Source organism: Apteryx mantelli, chromosome 1 (genome assembly GCF_036417845.1).
Source record: "Apteryx mantelli isolate bAptMan1 chromosome 1, bAptMan1.hap1, whole genome shotgun sequence".
In the NCBI taxonomy this organism is placed as follows: domain Eukaryota; kingdom Metazoa; phylum Chordata; class Aves; order Apterygiformes; family Apterygidae; genus Apteryx; species Apteryx mantelli.
Window position 1 is genome coordinate 199478708 of NC_089978.1, and position 23627 is coordinate 199502334.

The 23627-nt window shown below is 38.8% G+C and overlaps 1 protein-coding gene across 4 annotated transcripts; it reads right to left on the reverse strand.

Annotated features, from left to right (window-relative positions):
* Positions 1-8819: 8819 nt before the first annotated feature.
* Positions 8820-23107, reverse strand: ZNF800 (zinc finger protein 800). Of its 4 annotated transcripts, none has more exons than XM_067289968.1 (6): positions 23072-23107; positions 22237-22344; positions 19864-19959; positions 15893-16036; positions 10987-12733; positions 8820-10311 (listed from the first exon to the last, which is right to left on the reverse strand). In XM_067289968.1, the coding sequence occupies exons 2-6, from the start codon at positions 22295-22297 to the stop codon at positions 10302-10304; spliced, it is 2058 nt and encodes a 685-aa protein (XP_067146069.1). In that variant the 5' UTR covers positions 22298-22344; positions 23072-23107; the 3' UTR covers positions 8820-10301. The 4 variants fall into 4 exon arrangements, with proteins under 4 accessions (XP_067146069.1, XP_067146072.1, XP_067146070.1 ...); XM_067289971.1 differs by having other exon boundaries at positions 8820-10315; XM_067289969.1 differs by having other exon boundaries at positions 22237-22347; positions 23072-23101.
* Between the last annotated feature and the right edge of the window lie 520 nt (positions 23108-23627).

Consider the following 23627-nt stretch of genomic DNA (forward strand, 5'->3'; position numbering starts at 1 on the left):
CTTCCAAAAAGGGGTACTTATCTATAAGGAATCACCGAACTTCTGCTATTTTGAGGTAGAACAGAAAGATCTGCAATTCCCAAGTGACAGCAAGGACTGAAAGGCAGGAACTTCATGCTGGTAGCATTTCACTCACCTAAAAGCAATACACAGACTGCAGTAGGAAAATAATAATATATTCTAATTCTGATATCTTCCTGTGCTGTCACACATCTCTGTTAAAATCATCTGGTTGTGAGGTATATACTGCAACAACTATATTAGATGATAGTGATGAGATGGATACCAGGATGGAACAATCCTCCAGCTGAAGTTCTTCAGAGCCTGAAGCATATCGCTCACTCTGCAGAACTGAAGCTTCAGCTACCCATCAATCCCCAAGTTTAGGAGGAGCAAGAGATCTGACCTGGGTGAAAGTGCTGGCTGCAGTACATAGTGATAAGCAGAAGGCCCAAAGAGAAATAGCATTCTTGGAAATCTTATGTCTAGGATAACAAAAATAAGTCATAAGTGCATGGGCACACACAGTCAATAATATACAGTCAGAACCTCCATAGCCCAGGGAATGAGCCAGTGTCACTTTTCTGAACTGGAGGAAAAACTGTCATGCTAGGGCCAGAACACTCTCAAGCTGTGCCCTAAATTATGCCACAGTCACAGGCAGTTTCAATGCCAAAAATGCACTTGATACCAGGTAAGTTAACTCCAGACAGCTATATTGATCCCAGGGTCCCAGATGACACATCTTTCCTCATTGTCATAAAACGCTGCAGTGTCAAGGAAGTTGGCAGGATAGCATTAGTAACTGATGACATAGGCAGCAAAGGGCTGGACAGCAGGAACTGTCAGGAAGCAGCAAGTGTGGGGCTGCTCCACGAGGGAAGATGAGCTGGGAGCTGAGGGTGACCACGACATTGGGGAGTCAGGCAGGGGAGTCAGGCAGCCTCCTCACCAGCCAGACACAGTCCCACAGTACCTGTGCAGCATTAAGTTTTGGTGTGCAATTTAGGGATTTAGCACATTGAGTCAAGATTTCTGAATGCTCAGAATTGCAGATATAACCATTGCAGAAGCAAATTCTGCAGTTCATTTGCAGCAACCCCATCATTTCACTTAAGTATTAAATTCAAGCTGCATACTGTGTGGACCCAATAAATCTGACGCAGTGCTGTAGAGTGCACACACATGTAAATAGGCCCACAGACAACGGATTGGCATCCATGCAGTAAACTCAGCATCTTCTGAAGAGATCTGATTGACTGTGACCACACAGAATAATTTGGCTCTTTACATATGTTTTAAATAGTATATATAAACATTTCTTCCCAAACAATCATAAACTGAAAATGAGAGGCTCTGACGTGGCACTACTGATTTTGGCCATCAGCCAAGACATAGAATAGTCACTATACTGCATACTGAACAGAGTATACCTCATGATAGCTACCAACATTTTTTTGTATCACCTGAAATTTCTCCCCAAAATATGAGATACTAATTTATTTCCCCATTTTGCTGAAAAAAAGGCTGAGGTACTTATTTGGAAAATGTTAGTTGTATTTATTTTTTTTCTTTTTTTCCTCTGGCAGAAGCTTTGCTAACTGAAAGTTAGGTAGTCATCTTTACCAAAAGGGTAAAGAAGGCAGTATCTATTTGTAGACATGACTTGTGTTTCTCCTTCCAAATGACAAGCCGGAGAATATAATGTATTCGAGGACTGAAAACAACATGTTTACAGATACTAAATAGGGTAACAACACAGAAGTTTCTATTTAAGATATCTCTTCATCCATGCCCAAGATAAAGTGTCCGCATTTTGAAAGGTGGAAGTAATTTTGCTGTCAGTATTTTGCTTTTTAAATGCAGAGATAAGTTAAATGAAGCTTGGAGGAGGTGACAGACATTGATAAAGTACAATTCCTCTGTCGATATTCAGTGAGGGATTAAATAACAGCACTGAGCTTAAATGCTGTTGAACTGTGCAGGTTCTTGATGTGCTGATTACAAGCCAGCATCCTAAGAGGTGACACTTAACACTAACAATGTACTGTCCCCAGATATCTCAGAACCCTGGGGACAAATATCACATAAATGTGACCAAGCCCTGTCCCAACTTCCAAACTTAAAGTGTTTGTCCCTACAGATATCATTTCAGGAATTTCAAATGTCACAATCCAGAAATTGTTTATGGAAAACACATCAATGACTTATTCCTTTGTCACAGACTTGACCAGGGCTGACCTTTCCAGAGAACTGGAACAACTGTCCAGTTCCAGACAGCTGTCTTCACTTTTACAATATTGGTCTTTTTTTCCCCAAGGATGTGCTTAGAGAAATGAGCTATATTAAAAATGCTTACAGATTTGCCATCTCCAAAATTCTTGTCAGTTTGTCTCTCCTGATAGCAAACTGTGTGCTGCCATCTTGCGGATAATTAAGGAAGTATCATCCTAGTAAAAAGTTTCTGCCATTTAGCCCTTAAGAACATCAAGTCACTCAGATAACAGGTTAAAGTAAAACAAACACTGGAAATGCCTTTTATGGAAAAAAAAAAGTTATAATGCAAACAAACAACAATGATTTTCATTCAAGCTGCTGAAAGTCAGACTAGTAGGAGCTTAGACTGCTCAGGCCTACAGCCTAGGTTGCCCTTTCCAACCTAAAAAAGGACTAAAAAGTGTGTGTGGACTTTCTAATGAGACCCCCAGATTTCACTGGATTACCCCTGCTCTGGCTGTCTACCCAAATTCTGATTCTCTCCTCTTGAGCCGTTGCAACCCTGAGCCTGGCTGCTGTGCCTGAAAAGCCGTAACCCCCATGGCCTCTGAGCTGCTCCATTGTTTCCTGGGCATCCCATCACCCTCAACACATCTCACTCACATTTTGATTTTCTGCTGCTCTTCGTTTCCAGTTTCCACTTGAACAGCCAGATTCCTTCCTGGCTCAGATTCTCCCTGTTCTTTTTCTGACCCCTCTCTTGCAAGGGGACACAATTGTATGACAGCAGATAGACATAGCTTAACAATAATTGGAGCCCTCATTTGCTTCCTGTCCACAGGCAAAACACTCACCCAAAGCCCACTGCTCTTCATACCTGACCATCTATCAGCCCCAAGTTCCACTATGTAAAGTGAAGACAAAACCACAATTCTAAGACTGTGAACTCCTCAGGGTAGGAACTTCCCTGTTCCTCTCATATGCGCTGTGTATAAAGCCGTTTTCGAATCAAACACACTAGCCTCAAGTCCATTCATGAGACTTGCACAATTGGGCTAAACTAAACATTTAAGAATCTATAAGCACAGGGTACTCCTCATTTTGTGATACTTCATTTTTTTCCCTCCAAAGATAAAAAGAAGGTGCAGATCCACAGGCAGCATGGCCATCCACAAGAGTAGAAACCAGGATTTCTTAACGGATTCAGGTACGTGCCAGCATTCACTGTTTCAAAATGACAACTTAATGACTATGAAGAGAACAATTCAAGTGCACTAAACCTCTCCTGAAAAAACACAAGAGAAAAATAAGCACTTCATTTCTGATTCAGATACACAGAAATAGTGAGAAAAATAAGGCAGAACAGGACCTGAAGATCTCAAGCCATTTACCTGTCCTAGTGCAAGGAGAGATACATGATTCCTGGCAACTGTTTCTCTAACCTATTTTTAAAGGCCTAAATATAAGAGGCTCCACATTGTTCTTTCCTGGGTCTCTCACTGCTCTGCCTTGCCTTTTCCAAAATTATCTTCTAGGTCACTCCATAACCAAATTTTAAACTCCCAAATCAGTGGTCTTTGTATCGCCTCTCTCCAGAAACAAATCACTGACCCATCACTATGAAATGCCAAGTGGTTTCAAAACAACTACGTAGGCAAAACTTTTAGTTTGCAGCATGTTAGACACATAATCTCACTCTCACTTCTAACTAGAGCAGGTCAAAAAAAAAAAAAAAACAAACTTGCTACTTCCAATAAATGGAGTTGATCAGAGTGTTTAAAGCATCTAAAATAGTAATAATAAGCAGCTAAATAATAATACAGTATAAGTCAAACAGATCCAAATAGTGAAATATTAAAAATTGGACTGGAGACTACACAGCTAAGTAAGAACATGATTGCCTCACTGAAACAAGAAAAATGACAGTCAGCACCTTCCACAAGGGAAGAGCTCTTTTATTAAAGAATGGATGAATTGTCCTAAAGCTGTCCTGCTGTAGATGTCATAGCTAAAAGGTTAGTTCTATCCTTTTGTCCTTTCAGTTAATAGATCCTACTCACATATTAAGCCTTGCCCCATACTTGGTCAAAAAACTATCTTCACATTTTTTCCACTCTTTACAACACTACCCTGTGTTACACTGTTCTGAGCATTAGGAACAAAGCTATCGAGATTATAAAATTAGCTCTAAAATCCCACATTTATTGTTTTGTACTTCAGGATAAATGTCCATTAGTCTGTTTTTGAAGTCAAGAATGTTAATAGTTCTCTCTTTTCTTGCCATTTCCTACCACAGTGAGTCAGTCCATAGCTGTGCATGCATTCTCAGAGTTTCAAAGGTACTCTTTTCAGTACATGTTTTTCCAAGATGAAATTTCTTCTGAAAAGGAAGTATCACTCAAAGCATAACTAAGTACCTGACTCTGCATTGCTGCAATCAGTTAGGTGCCTTCCACTAACATTTACAGAAAGATAGGACAAGGAAAACAAACTTATCATTGCATCTTGAGAAGATGAGTATAAACCATAAGACATCTTATTGAAAGCAAAAATTTGAAAAGAGATTCTAGTAGCAGAAAAGCAAAAATTTGGAAGTTTGAATCATGAAATAATAACTATTTAGCTCAGAATAGCAACGGCCAGATTAAGAACAAGTTACAAGATATTTATGTGCTGTTATATTGCAAAAGCTATAGCTTGCACAAATGGGACTAATCCCAGACTGAGCATCCGAAATTTTAAAATATAGTCCATTATATCTTTTAAATTTGGAAGGCAGTTTTCAAGTTTAATTTTTTATTAGTTCCAAGCATGTTTCCTGCCTGCTTTCTAAATCAGTTGTAAGCATTTGCATCTGTAAGAATCCATAATACCAAACAGTTGGCTTCAACTTCTAGGAACAACACTCCATCCAAAACTCCTCATTAAAAGGAGCCATTTTTGCATCTACCCAAGGCATTCAGTGTTCTCACATCATTAGCACAACACACACAAAATGTACCCATCACCTCCACAGGACTCAGACTGATACTTAGTGTTAGGTAAAGAGTTTTTCCATTATGAAAATATAATTTTTTTTCAAAAAAAAAAAAAAAGAAGAAACTTACAATGTCCCTAAGAAGCCCCCAAACACAGACTATTCAAAAAGCATATTAGATTCTTGCAGACTTAAGTCAGAACAGCCCACCTAGGCACTGCTCCTATGTAAATGACGGGACAAGAGAGGGTGTATGCCTACTGTATTGTAGTGGTGCCAACACATCACAAGAATGTGGTGATTCCCTCAGAAGGACATTTATAAGTGCAATAGATTTACCAGTAGTGGTAATAGCTCTGGACAAAAGGAAAGAAGAGGATAGCCAGTACAAGTCACGGAAGATGCCCCATTCATACGCAAGCTTCTACATTGCCATCAGTCTCCAGATGGTTCTTACAGGATAGCTCAATCTCCCAATAGATAATGGCATAGGCTATTTCTGGGGGTGGGGGGAGAACCTTCAAGCTCATTAGAGACACTGGGTTGCCATAAGACAGCTGCTGCTGCTGCCATGGGCAAGTAGAACCAAGAAAGAGGGAGCTGCTCCTTCCTTGAGGATAACTGAGCATGGTCAGCGAGGAGAGGTGACCAGGCTGCTGGACAGAGAGAAAGGAAGGCAGGACCCTGCAATAATGCTAGTGGACTTCTAAGAGGAGCAAGGGACTTGCAGCAAACTGAAGATCAGAAAGTCATGGTGAACAGGAGTCCTTGAGAAACCCCAGGAGAGAGAGCAGGCAGTTGGTGCAATCCAGAAAGCCACTGAAAATTAGCAAGTACTAAAAAGAATGTGCCTGCAAGCACACAGGATAGAAGGAGCTTCATTTTTCAAAGTTTTCTTTTCTTTTCTTTTAAATCTGGCAGATTGTGTTCTGATATAAAGCATTATTCTTCTAGTTTAATATTTTGTGTTCTAATAAGATGTGTATTTTAGAGGCTGGAAGGTCACTGATGTAGCCATTTAGAAAAAGAGGTGGGACATTTTCAGCTCAAGACTCTGGTCACCTCACAATCCCATCATTTAAAGATGAATGTATATACCTCAGCCTCACTGCCTAAACTCTTCCTAAGTAACCCAACATTCCCCCAACTTTCTCATTTTTATGTTGAAGTGCTAACTTACATTGTCTCATCACGCATGCACAATTATGTGTACGCATACCAAAAAGCTTGCCTCACGTGCATCCTTACCAACTCCGTTCCCAAGTCGCACGGATACACAGAATAAAGGATGGAATGGCACAGTGGAGTCTATCATATTCAAGTGTTCTTTGAGGAGCGAGGGTCCATATTTACCCACCGAGATTTAACACAAAAGAACAAAGTCACCCACAGCCTGTTCAGTTCTGACCAAGGTCAAAAGAGGTGTGCACCATGTTATCCTCACTTATACTGATGGGAATAAATACCCTAAAATCAACACAGAACCTAAACAGCACCTAATCTATAATCAGTTTGACAGTGTTCAGGGAAATTTCTCAATGGGTTTGGAAAGCTGCTTCCACTTTTAGATACAAGAGAGATTACTGATTTTCAATTATTTGTCAATATCATGAATGTATTCGTGGTGGAAAATGCAGCTTTACATATCTATACGAGGGAATGTGTCCATTTTAGGCTTGTTCATTCTTGGCTAGTTATGCTTCTTCAAAGAGAAAGTGACAGATAGTCCCTAAATCTCTTTCCCTAAATTCAGATATCCCTAAATCCCTTTGGATTTAGGCATACTATAATGAAGGAAATGGATTATTACTTTCTGCATGATCACATCTATTTTATATCTAAGCTGCACCTGACCTGCCTTGCCACAAGACACTTTGAACCAGTGCTCTGGTTGTCTACTTCATCCCTTTGTTTGCTGCAGAAAGTTATGAACCAGGGATAACTGTAAAACCAGAGCATCCTGGAGAATAAAACATTTAAGCAAGGGAGGAAAAAAATTAAGAACACACATGTGCACAAAATATCCTACGAACCCCTGAACATGCTTTTTAGTTTACATGCTGTATCACAGCCCACAGAACTCTTTCTGGTAACATTAATGACTGTAGCAAAATCAGCAAAGCAGATTCTTTTGCCCTAATAAAAGAGCTGACTCCCAGGGTCAAAGGACATAAGCAATTTGAAAAAACAAATCCAGTTTGGCCACCAGAACTGAATTAGCTATTACTTTGGAAAGGCTCAGTGCTGAGAGGACAGACCATGAAAACATGAATTGCCTTAGATTGAAATAGCAGGAAAACAACAACAAACACCACCACCACAAAAAATCACCAGTATTTCCAGTGCTACCATGCTAACAGATTTAGTGCAATGGATCACAGACACATAGAACCTCGATCTTATCCACAAGTGTGAGGTAAAAAACACTATCAAATCCACTTCCGTAGAATAGGTTTATAGCACTATACAACACTCTTCAGTCATCCAGACGTCATAACAACCATGTCAGCATTGCTCCAGGCAACACGATGAAACAGAGTTAGTAGTTTAATCTCTTGTAAAGAAAAACATATTTGGTCTACATATTAAGCATAGATCACAGGCCTAGGCTATCTTCACTTCCCAATAAATCCTCTGAAGTCAATGATTTTCTTTCCTCCTGTGAGATACTGTTCCAAGTTTACAACATTTTTATTGAGATTACCAATACCTTACAGGTCCCTGAAGGGATCAAGGAATCCCAACTATCATAACTTCTCAAGCTACATTCCATTTTGTGTCTATGAGATTACTACTTGAAGACTGCCACTGATAAATACTGGGATGCAAGCTCTCTGAGTTCCCTATAAAAGGGAACTAAAAATTATTCCATGTAATTCACTTCCCCTCTCATCCCTTTTTCAAGATCAGTAGAGAATCTTTACACCTAGCCAACAACCCCTCTTGGAATAGTCTACTATCAGTACAAACAGCAGCTGAAAGTACACTCCTTAAGTGGAGCAAAAAAACTTTGCAACTCTGCTTACCTGTATGGATGCAAAACTGGAGATCCTTTAGCAGAAAGCTTACCTTTGAAATAGGAGTAACTTCACCTCCGAGTGTTTCAGATGCAAACTGCATGCTTACCCAGAATAGACAGTAGAAACCACAAGAATTAGTTGAGACATCAACAGTTACTCTACCACTACTCCTGCATTTTAATATCCTAATCTTAATCCACAGACATTCAGGAACATGGGTTAAACTGCACTTACATGAATAACTTGATTTCTTTCTTTCTTTACAGAAGAACAATATTCAATTTTGTTTTTCAAAAGACCTTAAAAGCAAGCTTTGCTTAGTTTAGAAAAATATACCTTTACAAGTGACAAAAAGTCAATATCAACATGGATTTCTTAAAAATATAGCAAGGGTCAACCATCAATGTGGAGAAGTGTTCACTCCACAAGTGCCAAACTTTTCATAACAAAAAACATTTATTATAACAGAATATTACAAGCAATTTGTTTCAATGATCAAGGAATAAAATTTTACAGAACTGCAAACGGTGTAGTTGCAGATTGTGAACTGACACACATTCCAGGTTTATAAACACCACATCTTTTTGTTTAAGCACACTTAAAAGTAATTTCCAGTCTGCTTTATTTTCCACCAAATACGGTACATTTATCCAAACAGAAGCATGTACATTCAGTATAAAACATATTGAGCAACAGTTACAGTCCAGTTCCCATTCACAGTATTTTTAGTGCAATGCACTAACAGGGCCAAGTATTTCTCTATCCATAAAAGTATTTTTACTCCTGATCTTGTGATCAACATTTTTAGATATATTTTATACAAGAAGTATATATGAACATGAGGCACCTCCCTAAGTAAGGGAGTGAACCTATATAAAAAAACATGGTATTTCTTTGATGTACAGTACCTTTCAAATTGTAGCAATTTGACACAAATCACTAAACAAAATATTTTCTAAAAAGTAAAAAAAAACAACCCCCCAAACCACTGATGCATGAAACCTGCCAAGAATTTCGTAATGGTAGGCATGCAACTGTTTTACTAAAATCCTGATTAAAAGATAAAAAAGGGATCTAAAACATTTTCCAAGTTATACAAAGTCAAGTGCTACCTACAGTGGTCATTTATGATCTCGAGAGAAAAAATATTTTGAGTTTCTCTCAAACTAGCCTCCCTTTTTATTAATATTTAATGAAATAAGCTAACATTATAAGTGGTTGTGCACAGATTGTCTGTCTATAATACATCAGCAAATATTCACTACCTTCATATTAACATTAGTGTGTCGATCTTTCAAAAAATAAACTGAAAAATAAACTGCAACTATCATTAAAGTGCTTGTGTATAAATTTTTTTTAAAAAAAATTAAAAAATAGAGGAATGTGGATATTCTTGTAAACTTCCTGGATGTTTACAAAGTTGTCCTATGAACCACATATGGAAACAAAAATGGAAATCCTTGAATCAACTTCAGTACTGTGAAATTCGGAATGCCTCAAAACTGGGAAATTAGTCAGTATGAACAAACATGTTACGGCAAATACTAATAATTAGTACAATTCAGCCAATATACACTACATTGTTTGTTCTTACACATTCATTTGTAATATATTTAAAACAGTACATAACACAACATTTGCCAAAGTAGGATATCACAAAAAAGTTAGAGCTGTTCATCAGTTAGCAGTATTAGGGAGGGTCAGTAGCATGATGAGTTCTCTGAAGATGATTTCCTAAATAAGAAATAAAAGTCTTCTTCCAAAGCTGCTGTTTGTTAAGTTGCCTCTGTATGTTTTTTTTTTAAGTTCAGAAAGTTCATCCTGTACTGTGTCAAGCTTCAACTGCATAGAGATAAGTATAGTTAATTGCTAAGCTAGAAGCACAGGTGAATTCAATTTAACTACTTCAAAGTGTTTGGGGGAGGAGGCATTGTCCTACAACAAGCAGTCAGAATGGTTATTAATTTAGGAAGAAAACAACAGTTTATGAAAATATTTCCTCCTTATATTACCATTATCAAGACATTAGTGGTTCCAACACCAAATTAAAGTCTTTTCACTCAAATGAACTCCAAACTTTCCGAACATCACTTGAACCTATCTGAGGAAAAATGGGAATAAATTAATACTCTGAGTTTACCAATCTAATTCTGTTTTACGTTGTACAACATAAATAACTTGTATGTGAGATTAATTTTTTAATTCATGATCAAAATAAAAAAACCCTTACTTTTTACATAGGCACACATTAGGATTAAAAAAGAGGGGGGGGGAAGGGGGGGGGAAAGAGGGGGGGAAGAAAGAAAGAATGGTAATTCCAGTCTGTTCATAGAATTTTTTTTTGCAGTCAACCACTTTTACCACAGTACCTTTAGAACTTCTGCAACTAGGTTACAGAGATGTTCATTAACAGTGCTAAAATCAGATAAAAGCACTGTTAATTTTACTATTTTAGGAATGTACTGTATTAGTTTGATTACAATAGATGCCTTTTATCAATTTAAAAAGAGTTTACTTGGGACAGCTTAACTATATTCTATTTCAACTTCCTACAAAGATAAATTTAGAAAATAACTTCTTTCCAAAACACTAAAAACAAAATTTAAAAAATAAACTTGACATTTACCTTAGTACTTAAGTTGCTAAACCATTAAATCTATGGAAAAGTATGTTTTCAGCAATAAATCAACAATAGCATATAAAAGGCAGTGTTTTTTTCTTAAAAAAAAAAAAAGAAAGAAAAAAAAAGAAAAAACACTATTTTTTCCTCACCAGACAACAGCTTTAGATCTTGTACTTCTGCCTTTGGTTTTACTGTCTTCAGGTGAATGAGATACATTTGCCTTGTGGGTTTTCTTATGATGTTCTAGAAAAGTCTTTCTGGCAAATGCCTTCCCACATTTATTGCATCGGTGAAGAGAAAAGTTTTTTGTTACTTTTACTTCAATGCCAACATCAGCTCCTTCATACTTTTTATTGGGCGAATTAGAGGTGACATCCTGTTTTGAACCAATCTGTTTTGTTTCATCCCTCTGAGGGCCTCTTTTTGTCACCTTATTTAGAACAATATCAATTGGCTTTTTTATTGCTCTAATTTCTAAACTTGCAGTTATTTTCCCAAGGTAGCGTGGTGACTTTTTATGAACTACAGTTATATGCCTTATCACATCACGCTTGCGACGTGTTTCGTAAGAGCAGAGGGGACACCTGTAGTATTTAACATAAATGTTATTTCCGTCTGTGTGCAATTCAATGTGTTTTGTCAAGTTCTGTTTAGAAGTAAATTGGCGTTTACAGAGTTTACAGTAAAGCTGCTTGAAGTCAAAGCCAGCTGAAAGTTTTGGCTTCCTGGTTTTTTGCTGGCCACCTGCAGCAGATGCATTGGTTGATTTAGAGGTTGATTTAGTGGTTGATTTAGAGTTCGATTTAGTGGTTGATTTAGAGTTTTCAGGGTCCTGTTTAACTTTATTTTTCTGTGCTGACGGAGTGCTCTTTTTCTCATTTGAATGATTCATTCCCTTTAATTCATTCTGTGGAGAAAGGGTAATGGAAGGGGGTGAAGGTTCTACACAGTCTGCTGGTTCAACTTTTACTTTTATTTCTGTGCCATTGGCAGTATTGTTGGGTCCTTTCTCTCTTTTAGAGTTCTTCCCAGAAAGAGTTATCTTGTGAACAATCTGCATGTGCCTTTTAAGCATTATTTGTGAACTATATTTTCTCTTGCACAGAAGGCATTTGCACGCAGTTAAATTGTATTCGGCCTTTGAAGATGACTTTTGTTTTCGGGTCTTAAAAGATTTTTTAGCAGAAATTGTATCCAAGAACAAAGGTTGTCCTGGCTTTGTAGCTATATCAGGAGTAATGGAATCCCTTCTTAATCCTCTATGAACTTCATCAAAATGCCTCCTTACGTTGGCTTTTGTAGCAAATGATTTATAACATACAGGACAACTTCTACCTAATGTTACAAGAACATTCTTATTTCTTCCTTTCGTTGAGCACTGATTTGGTTTCTTTTTTGTTTCTATGTACTTCTTTAGCTCCTCCATCTTTTTCTTGTGTACTTTTCTAATGTGCCGGCGTACACTGCGTCTGGAATGAAATTCTTTCCTACAAAGGCAACAAATCAACTGGTGGCCAAAATCAGAATTATCTGAAGAGTCCAACTCAGGATTTACTGCTGGAGGCTGCTCTTCAGAAGTAGGTATCACCTTGTTTGTAACAGGATCAGCAGGAGGTAATTCCAAAGTTTCCCCAATTGGAGTTGGAACTGGAGCTGAAACAGTCTTGGGTGGCTCAGTGGTGGGTTCCTGTATTTGTACTGGAGCTTGATCAGTAGTACTAATTTCTGTGTTCTCATCTGGGCTATCAGTCCTTGATACGTACTGAAATACAGCATTTTGATTAGTTTCTATAGGTTCCAATCTAATTATATATTCTTGCTTGTCTACTCTTGGATAGATTGCTTCCAGGAGATCATTTATGGCTTGGCTTTGTTTATCATTTATATCTGGGAGGTCTGTACAAAAAAAGCAAAGGTATTTTAAAATGAACTGATAGTTTCAAATTATTTCAATTTTTCAGATTTCAAAGTGTCTTTTCACTGTCAATTCAACTACCGTATTTGCAGAAATCATTCATTTTTACTATTTTTCTAGTTATAAGTTGAAGAAGTATTGTTTAATCTAACAACTGAACCACTAATTCAAATTGGATTTGCTTTGACTAGAGAAGTAATTTTTATCACATCAGAGTAAGACATCAGTATAAGTGTCCTTTTTATCAACAGCAAACTGAAGTAGTACATCCTTGTAGTATTCTCATGTCAAGGCCACCCAAAGCAAAACTTTGTTTGCCTTGAATTAAACCATTTTCTAAAAATCTATACCAACTGCAGAAATAAGGACATAAGACTGAGCTTGTTCTTCAGGTGTGCAGCTAAGCCTTAAGTATCATTAGAAACTGAACTTCCTACTACTGGAGACAGGCATTCTCAATAAAAGAACCTATTTCTGGAAATATACTCTTCTCTGTCAATCCCGGAGTAACTGACCTTTAAGGAAGAGTGCAAGATCCATGTAACCTGAATAGTGCATGAAGATATAAGGATATAAAAGAGAATTCAACTTCTGGAGAAGGGAAAGTTTTTAGTAAAAATCAGTTACTGATACAGTAAGATAATAAGTATAAGGACAGACAAAAATCTATGTTTTCTAAAAAAAATTGTTCCAATCTCTCAAAACAATGAAAACTGAGCCAAAGTAGTTATTTTAAGAAAGAATAACTTCACTGGGCTTCACCAAAGGTTCTTCCTGTGTTCTGTTCTGATAATGAGTTGGAGCAGATTTAAAAAAAAAAAAAAAAAAAAAAAAAAAAAAAAAAAAAAAAAAAACCAAGAAAGAAGGATACAGTAACCCTCCTTTTTTGCCTGAGCCCAGAAAATGTTGGTTGGGGATTTCTCAAGCTGAAGTTTGCCTGTAAAACACTATTTTAATAGAGCTATTTTTCACAAAGCTTTTTCAAATGCTTTTTAAATACACATAACATCATTGTGGTAGCCAAGAATATAAAGGGATTCATTTTTGTCAGAAGTACTTTCATACTGTCTGCTGTCTGGTAATTTTGTTGGATACCCCAGTGCTTTTGCACTATAAAGTATGAACAAATGATTGCTCCAATTTCCCTTCATGCCATTCATATGATTTTACAATCCTCAGTAATATCCTCTCAGTTTTTAAGTTCTAAATTTGTTCAGTGATCTAGCTCCCAGCACAGCACCCTAAGCACATGCACTGGCACAACTGAGAAACCAGTGCAGTACAGCAAAATGGTGAGGCACTGAGGTGATACTGTTCAAACTTATCCACAATGATTTAACAATTTCATTCCTGGCAAATTAAAAGCCCATACTTATTTAGGTTTTTTTCTTCCACATCCCCAACAAGTACATGAAAAAGAGTATCTGTAAAAGCAATAGGCTGTTTTGTTGCTCAGAACAATTTTTTGACACTGGACGATTAACACCCTTTGCAGTCAACTTCAAATGGGACTACAGATAGAGTATCAGTAATTTATAGATATATAGAATATATTTACCTATAATTTTTTATCAAGTGCTTCCTCCCATTTTATACCACCTTTTCAGACCATGCAATGACTACGCTAGATAGAAAACATCTCAAAAGGGATCCTCAGGAAACAATAATTTTCCACCATAGGGACTGCAGAACTTTTATTCCTACCTCTTGTTCACTATCTTTTAACTTTGTTCATTGAAAAAAACTTGCATTTTATTCCATAATTTTCACACTCAAAATTACATAAAACCAGTCTTCATATAGTTTTATTGAGAGCGTCTAGTGTTATTCTCTTCATTTGCACCCTTCCTAGTCAAAAATGAAATGCAGAAGCTAACCAACCTATTAAATGACGACTAGAATGCCAGGAGCTGGATTGGAGATCTTTATTCAGAGTAGTTTTATTTTGCTTAGAAATGAGTACATCTAAGTCAGATGCACTTCCAATGTTGCTTTAAGAATACAGCTCATCCCTTTCAACAAAGGAGCTCTATGACTGTGCAACTAGCCAAGCACACTAATCTAAGGGAGGAGACACTACTAGTCTTTTCACTTTCCTCTCCTTCTTTACAACACTTGCTAATACAAGGTTGGAAAAGAATCATCTAAGTAAATCTCTGTAGGTTCCTAATTTTTGAAATACTGAAGCAGGAAGGCATTATTCAAGGAAAAGAATCCTCATTGCAGCTATGATAATCTAGTCAAGAAGGGATCAAGATAATCAGAGAGTTCCACAAAACATTTTCAAATGTTGGCACATTTTCAAATTTATCAGCCTTTCATAGATAAAGATTAACAAAAGGTCATTACTAGAAATGAGAAGACTTTAATACATGTTGTTTTCCATAAAAATACACTTATTTAAAATTTCCCCATAATCTAAATTACTTACTACTAATAAAAAAGTCTAATTTCTCCAAAGAAGGAAGTGGACTAGACATGATTACATACAGGGCCCAAGAGTATCTTAAAGCAGGGTCAGGTGAGGTGAGAAGGTGGGAAAGAAAGACAGTATTATTGAAGCTCCAGCTCTTATAGAAAAGGGCCGCCTTTTACTCTGTGTTTCATAATGAGTTAAGACTGAAGGATTGCATCCATGATACGGAGACTTTCCCAAGTACGGGACAGTGATGCAGATTCATCCAAGTGATTTTACAGGATCCAGCTGGAGTCCAGCAGAGCTATGCTGATCTAGAACTAAAAAACCTTGTTAGATCCAAGCTTTTCTGTGAGAGTCAATTTCCGAGCACTTTGGCATACCTTTCAGTATCTTTCATAATAGAGAGGGAAAACAAAACAAAGAAAAAGGGGCAGAAGGAATAAAAAGTGTTGCCAGTGACACCCTGCATTAAAAGGTTGGACTTATAGACCAGCTACCAAATTATGACACTGATATGGGTCCTGGTTGCTACTGCCATATTGAAGTTCATGCTGTATCTACTTTATAGGCACAAATGTGATCTACATATGTTACCATCAACATTTAATTCGGCTGCCTTTTTTTTTTTTGCATCTTGCTTCTGGTCTGTTTTCACAAATGGTACAGAAAGGTAAGTTTCTCACTTTTAGATTTATCAAGTATTTCATTGAGCAAAACTTACTGTCATCCATCTGGAGGCTTGGAGGACAATAGAACTTCTTATGAGTAATTAAATTTGGTAATCCTCTGAAGAGACTCCGGCACAATTTACATTCAAAAATGGTGTCCACATCTTTTAACAAGATATGTTTAAGTTGTTTAGTTCCTGTAACAAAAGAGATGTTATACTTAAAGCAGGTTTTCTGTTCATCTGCTAGATCACACATCATCCCATGAAAGTAGAAACGTTTTAAAACATGACATTAACACAACATTTTATCTTGTGTTAATTCTACTTCATTGTACTGTACGTTTACTAGACATACTCTGAGTTGCACTATGAAAAAAAGCCTAGGCTTGGGGGGAAAAAAAAACAAAAAAACAAAACAAGGATTATACACATTACAGTTAACAGGGAATGAATGATGATTTATGATCAAAACCAACAGCTAACATTAGTATGGCAGTTCATACTACAGCATCTGTTTGCTGTGATACAATTGCCTAATAGGAAAGAATAGTCATGCATGTATTTAAATAATTCTGCAGCATTTTTTCTTAAAACTCCTCCGCCTATGCTAAGAAAGCAAGATGTATACAGCTATTTCATGTAAAAGTAGCACCAGGTAAAGCAAAAAGCTACAGAGCATACAATAAAATATACAGAGAATAAATAATGGGTCAAGATTAATGTTATTACATCCAGGCATCTGATCCAAGATCAAGGCGATTGTGCTTATTAAGAAAGCAGAACTGGAGACACATTTTCAGCCTACTGAAAGTAAAATACAAATAAATTAATTTGGAAACTTTCCCGTCAGAAAATAGGTAGTATGACAAAACTTGCAGGTTTTCAAGATTATACATTGTATATTTCAAAAAAAACCCCACTAAGATGCAGATGCAGTTTGATCTGGCATTGTTTGTGTGTTCCAGCTCCTGCCTTGCTTAATCAACTAAAGGATTCAGAGTTTAAGCTACATTTCAAACCCATTCCTTCATTTTACACCATGCTAAATCTATGAACATAATCCCTACAGTCATTAGCAACAGATCACTAAATGATGGACACTTACCTACTCCAAACTGGAAGAAACACTAGCTGACCAAAATCAGTGAATTTCTCTACCTCGTTTTTATTTTATTTAATGGAATAAGTTAAAATTAGTCAGAGAAGCAGAAATATAAAGAAACTGGACCAAGAACAAATAACATCACAATTAGAAAACTGTGAATTAGAAAAACAGCATCAAGATATTCTTCAAGTTGAAACAGAGTAAGAAGTTCAAGTTTTCTGGCATCATACAGACACTCCTCATAAGAATTCCTTTTAAAGCTCAAACTCTGAGTTGCATTACAAAATTATTTCAGAGACCAAGCCTTTTCAAATACTAATAGATTTCACAATACCTAATAGTTCTGCAATATAAATGGTCCTTACCACAGCAAGCTTTTATTTCTTGGTGTAATAATATTTTTAAAAATTTTTAGAAGTGAGTTTTAGCAAAGCATGGTGCCTTTCCCTACTTCTACAGTTACTTAAAACTAGGGCCCAAACTTGACTATCAGGCTTCCTTCCAGTTTCTCCCCCTGCCCATGCCTTCCCTGTGTCAAAGCCCTAGGCTCCTGCCTCTTCCTCCTGCTGTTCTTTCCTCAAATGTTACCAACCTCACTTTCACCTGACCTGCATTTTACAGGCAACACAGATTACTGGACTGATACTTAGATTTAGCGAAGCTTCCAAATTTAAAAATTGTAAAGAGTTCCCCCCAGATCAAGTTGTTTACCCAGATCTTACCAATCCACATTTGAATTGAGTAAAAAGAAAAATCACAGAAGAAAATCCACCTGAACAAAACTGACGATGCTCTACATAGACAAAATCCCAGTAAGTTACCAAATTACAGTTCAAATAAAAAGTCCTCAAATTTGCTGACAGCACACAAGATAAACCAAAATTCGGCCAGTGCTGCTGATACATGTCGTAATTACAAACCACTCCCCCAACTAAAGAAAAATAATTGTCTGTTTCACAAATGCTACTTCTCCCACTGCAGGGACACACAAGTCTATTGATACCTCATTCTCTCTGTTGTTATGCTGACAGCATACAGGAGTTAAGTATCCTTTCAGTTCAGGACTTAAATGTTTTTGTCTAATAAAAATTACTGAGCTTAAAAGCACTGGTTGAAATTTAATGACTTATGACACACTGGAGGTCAAACTAGATGACGCAGTAGTGGTCCCTCTGGCTTCAAACCTTTTCCAGCTATGAAACTTGTCATAAGTAGCAGTGAAAAAAAAATTGGTCCTTGTGAATTAAACTGTAAAGCTCTGGAGACTTGTGGAAGCAAGAGACATTTAAAACATCTACTGCTTTTGTGGACACAATACGCAGAGAAAAAAGTAAGTATCTCCTTATACTACACCAACTGTAGATTGTGGCAACCAGCAGTCCGTTTTCCCACCAGCATTTATTGCCTCCAGCTTACTAAAACCATCTCTATTTTGTAGCTACATCCACTTGTGGCAAGGGATACTTTGTCATATCCTGTTAATATTTGTAAAAGATGAAGTTAAAATAATATGGTCACAGGAAACTGGTAAAGAACATAGCTATTACACATACATCTCTAGAAGAATTACTAAAGTTTATGCTTTTGGCAAGCAATTGCATATTTAAAAAAAACCTCAGTCTGTTTTCTTATACAATCACGTTATATTCTATAGCAAAATTATAGACTTCTGTATTATATTATTACTTGCTATATTATAGAATATTACTATACTACAGAATATTTTATTACTTATATTAGTAAGTACTTTCTAATGATGTTAAATTCAAATTACTAAGAACACTCCAGTTTTAATCTCTGTTTCTTTAAAAGTTTACCAGAAGAATCAAAATAGTTTCTTTCCATAATGAAACACTGCTTTTTCAGAAGTAGTAAAATCTTGGTCCAAGTCCTTTCACTTTCTGTCCAACTTCCCTGGTGCAGATCAGATGAATGAAGAGGATAAAGTTACTAATTTATCACAGGACAGTGAGGATAATGTGGAAATGGCCTGATGACAGATTACTTGCAACTAGTTCACACTATTACCAATAGAGATTCCATTAACCTGCTTCAAGTGAAAGAAGTCTGCCACACGTATTTGAGGCAATTTCATCCAAACACTTACTTCTTATAAAACAGATCACTAATGACGGATCTCACATCCAGCTTTCCTTCTTGTATTAAGTTGTTCAAATGCAAGTGGAGAACAAACTGAATATTGTGCCACTCTACAAGATTCAACCCAGGCACACATCCTAACGCATACAAAAAAACATGTATTTCTTATGTATAACAGTTCTATGTGGAAAAATCTAGAATATATATTCACATAAAGACTCACTTTAACTCTTGTAATAATTGCTGTGTTCTTCCATTAAAGGCTGTAAAAATAAAATGTTTATTTCACCATATTAGAAGTGCAGAACCAGCTAGTAAAAATTCAGGGTTTTCTATCATCTTTGGGATGCTCACCCAAACACTCGATTGTTATTCTTAGGTCCATTGCTATGTATTGTAACTGCAGAAAACAGTCGAATAACACCTTACAAGTAATACGATATAGCAATATAACTACCTATGCAAGAGTTTGAGGCAAACACTGAATTTTCTCATCCTTTTAGAGTTTTAGGATAAACTTATTAATAGTAGCAGGAGGGATGACACAAAGCAGAACAGAAAGCTATTTTTTTTTGAGTTTTAGACAGATGACTACACAGCAGGAGCTGTCTCTTCACTACTTTATATAAAAATCCTTATTAAAAGGAACAGTACTTAATAGCAAAAACCTATATATATATTTTGCAGTTATGTAGAAAGTTAGGTTTTTTTATATGTATATTGAATATATATAACTCTTAAAACAAGGTAAATGTGTTTTTAAAAAGTCAGATATGGTATATCTGCCTGACATGGCATGATATGACAAAAGTCATACCTGATCGAAAACACTCAATGATTTGTTGAATACCAGACTTTGATGTTTGCAGAGGCTGCTGTAATAACGGAGGATCACCAGGTTCCAACATATGCACTGAAATACACGAAAGATAATAAAAATCACCTAAGTTTTCTTTCATGTCTTGTTAAGTTACAGATTTTCTATGCATACAATAAGCATGCTAAAAAGAAAGACCAAGAACTACAGTAAAGGTTGTGTTACTCAGAAAATGTCATCAACACTGAATTAAAAAAACATCGGATGAATTGCCGAATTTTCCAGCCATGTTATCTTTTGATGGTACTTCTTGAATGTGGTTCTAGTGGCTAAAAATATTATAATATTATATATAATATACATAAAATTATATAAAATATTATAATAGCTGTTTGAGGCACATACTAGTTAGTTACGCTTGTGTTTTGTTCTGACCATTGCTACTTTTGGATCTGAATTCAGTGCTAAGTATGTACTGACAATATTGGAATCACACAGATACACTGTGAAGATGTACTGAATTTGGTAGCTCTTTTTTGTACATCTGTTTTGTTGTGTTTGTTTGAATGATGGGAGTCAAGTAGACAGATCTGGGGAATTAGTTCAATTGATACAAACTTCTGACGAGGCAATTTCTTTTGCAGCCACTAGAACAACATTCAAGAAGTACTTTTGGTTCAAGCAAATTGCTGAGGTAATACCTTTTTTCCTAAATTTCACTCCACATTGCAATCATTGTAAAATGTATTGCAACTAAAACATTTATTGATCAAGATAATTATTAGTTATTCCACTATGCAGTACTTATCCATATAGAAATTAATAGCATTCCATTGCTATATATGCATAAGGCAATTAAGCTTTCCCTAGAGGGAAAACCGCATTTAAATGAATATGAGCACTTATTCAAGCATGTGTTTGAAAATCATTAGTCAGCTCATCTTGTTAATTTCTTATCGACAAAAAAAACTAGTTTTGTAGTTCATGGGTTCCTACCTAAGGCTCCTACCTTACCCGTTTGGTTGATTTTTAATCCCATTGTAAAATTTCCATTTCAAAACAAAGTACTAAGCATCTCTAAAAAAATTATTTTTAATAAAGAGCAGTAGAGACATAGAATAAAACTATTTACAGACACTAAGAGCAAATAGATTAAACACATTTTGACAACAAAGTTGTTCTAAAAGATGTGAGATTATAAATAAATTCAAGCTGAAAAGAACATCAGGAAGAAAAGAACAACAGACAGAACACTCCACCTAACTATGCTGGCCCCATAATATACTATTATATATACGAATACATAACAACCATTACAAATCAGCTAATCGTTTGGGGATCTCTAACACAATGACATATTGTATTCTACTAGCCTACTCCCCATTATTCAAAATAGTATATTTTGGTTGGTACACTGCCTCTAATATGCATGTGCAACACCCACTGACATCCAGAGAAGTGACATGTGTGAAGCAGACATAACACATGATTAGTATTTGTAAGGCAAGAAAAGTATTTTAGCCTATCTTCTAAATATATTAGAACAACTCAAAAACATTTAAACACAAAGAAATGTTTCTACTAGCTGAATAATGCCTATTCTCAAACTGCATTGATCTAAAGGTGTATTATCAAAGTTGCCAGGTCTACGCTTTCCTCTATTAATTCCAAAAACTGATGTCTTTCTTCTCAAAACATAAATACAAGCATCCAAACATCAAACCCTACAACAAGGCAACAAGAGAGAAGAACCAACAGGAAAGGAATCAAATTTCCTTTTGGGTTACATATTATAACAGTAGGCCAAAAAAAAATTACAAAAAGATTACAAAGACGGCTGAACCTTCGTGGTATGCATTATACTTTCACAAATAACATCTTCCATGTCATACAGCAGTGGAATGAAAATAGTGGTTTTAGGACTTTAGGGTACCGTCCCCCCACTCCTTGTGAGCAAGACCTTTGAGTTCATCAGTACTTATTAGAAGAAGAGATGTAAATTATAAACATAAACAATGAGTGAAACAGATGGCAGGAGTTGACATATTACCAAAATTTCAGAGTATCACACTTTTTGTAAGCACAAATGCCAGCTGCTTTTAGGTAATCTCTGGCCTTCCTCTGCTCACTGTATTCCTCTGCCCATTTGGGGGCTTAGGGATTATTACACATCCTCCAAGAACTGAGAAATTACGGACCTGAAGTAATTTAATATGACAGCTCTAGAATATTTAAAAAACATTTCCAAATAAAGTTTGGGAATTTTTTATATCTGAAACTTTCATTAACAGTGCACATTTGTAACATCACAGCAGTTTCTGAAAACTGTTAAATGTGGCAATAAGTTAAGACAAGCGAAGCACTGCACTATACCTGGTTCACAGCATCCATGGTGATGGTGGTCAGTCTGACAACACTTGTCCCTTAGAGGCATTTTCTGCGCACACGACCTACTTTCCTTCTACATCCAGCAGCTCGTTTCTGCTAAAACAAGCAAATTAACTGTCACCTTCGAAGTCCAGAGGGCTGAAGCAGCGCGAAGCGCGCACACCCGCTGCCTAGGAGGCCCCCACGGCAGCAGGCCGGAGTCGGCGGCGCCCTCGGCGGGGCGGAGAGCCGCTTTTGTTTGCCCCGCAGCTACGACGCCCTCTGCGGCGGCCCGCGCCGCCGCGCCGCCGGCTCCGCTCCGGCCCGGCCCCCGCAGGGCCCCGCACAGCGCGGGGCCGCCCGCCCGCCCGGCGCGGGCTCCTCGCCGCGCTCCCCACCTGCGCCCCGGCCCGCCGGGGCGAGCCCGCGGCCCAGCGCCGGGTCTCGCCCTCCGCAGCCGCCTCGGCACGGCGGCGCCGCGCGCGCCCCTCGCCCTCCCGGCCGCCGCCGCCGCCGCCCGGCCCCGCTCCCCGCGCTCTCCCGCCGCCTCTCGCCGCGCTCTGTCCCCACCTCCCGCAGCCCCCCTCGCCGCCGGGACGGCGTCCGCCCGCTCCCGCGAAGGGAGGGAAAAACTTGCGGCGCGGCGCAGCCCAGCCCGCCCGCGCAGCCGGGCTCGGCGCTCGCGGAGCCGCCGCCGCCGCCTGCGCCGGGCGCGCTCGCCGCGGCGCCACGCGCCCCGGCAGCGGTGGGCGGGGGCGCGAGCCGGCAGGTGACAGCGGCGCCGCGGGGGGCCGCGAGGAGCGGGCGGGCCGCGGCGGGACCGCCGCCGCGCGGGCCCTACCTGGGAGAGGAAGGGTGCGCGCCCCCCTCCCCGCAAAAAACTTTATTCTCCCGTGTCCCGCCACAGCGGCGGCCGCTGACCCCGGAGCCGGATGGGCACAGGGGCAGGAAGTGACTGCGGCCGTGGCGGCGAGGGGCCGCGCAGTGCGCAGGCGCCTCGCCCGCCGCTCCCCCGCCGCCCCCGCCCGCGGCGCACAGGTGCCGGGCGGCGGCACGCGGCGGGGCCCCGCGGCGCCCCGCCGCCGTCGCGCGCGGGGCAGCGGCCGCCGCGCGCGGGGCAGCAGCGCCGCCGCCCGGTGCCTCGCGCGCCGCTGCTCGGGGCTCGCTGCTCGGGCGGCGCGCGCCGCGGGGCCGGGACCTCCGCGACGGATCGGATCGGCCCGGCCCGGCCCGGCCCGGCCCGCGCGCGCCCTTGCTGCGCCGCTGCCGCCCTGCGCGCAGCCAGCGGCACCTGCCGCGGCATCTCTGCCCCTTGCCGCCTGGCCTGCCCTTCCTGCGGCTAAAAACCGGTTGCCCTAGCAAATTCACCACGAGAAGGAGTAGATCGGTGCTTTCAA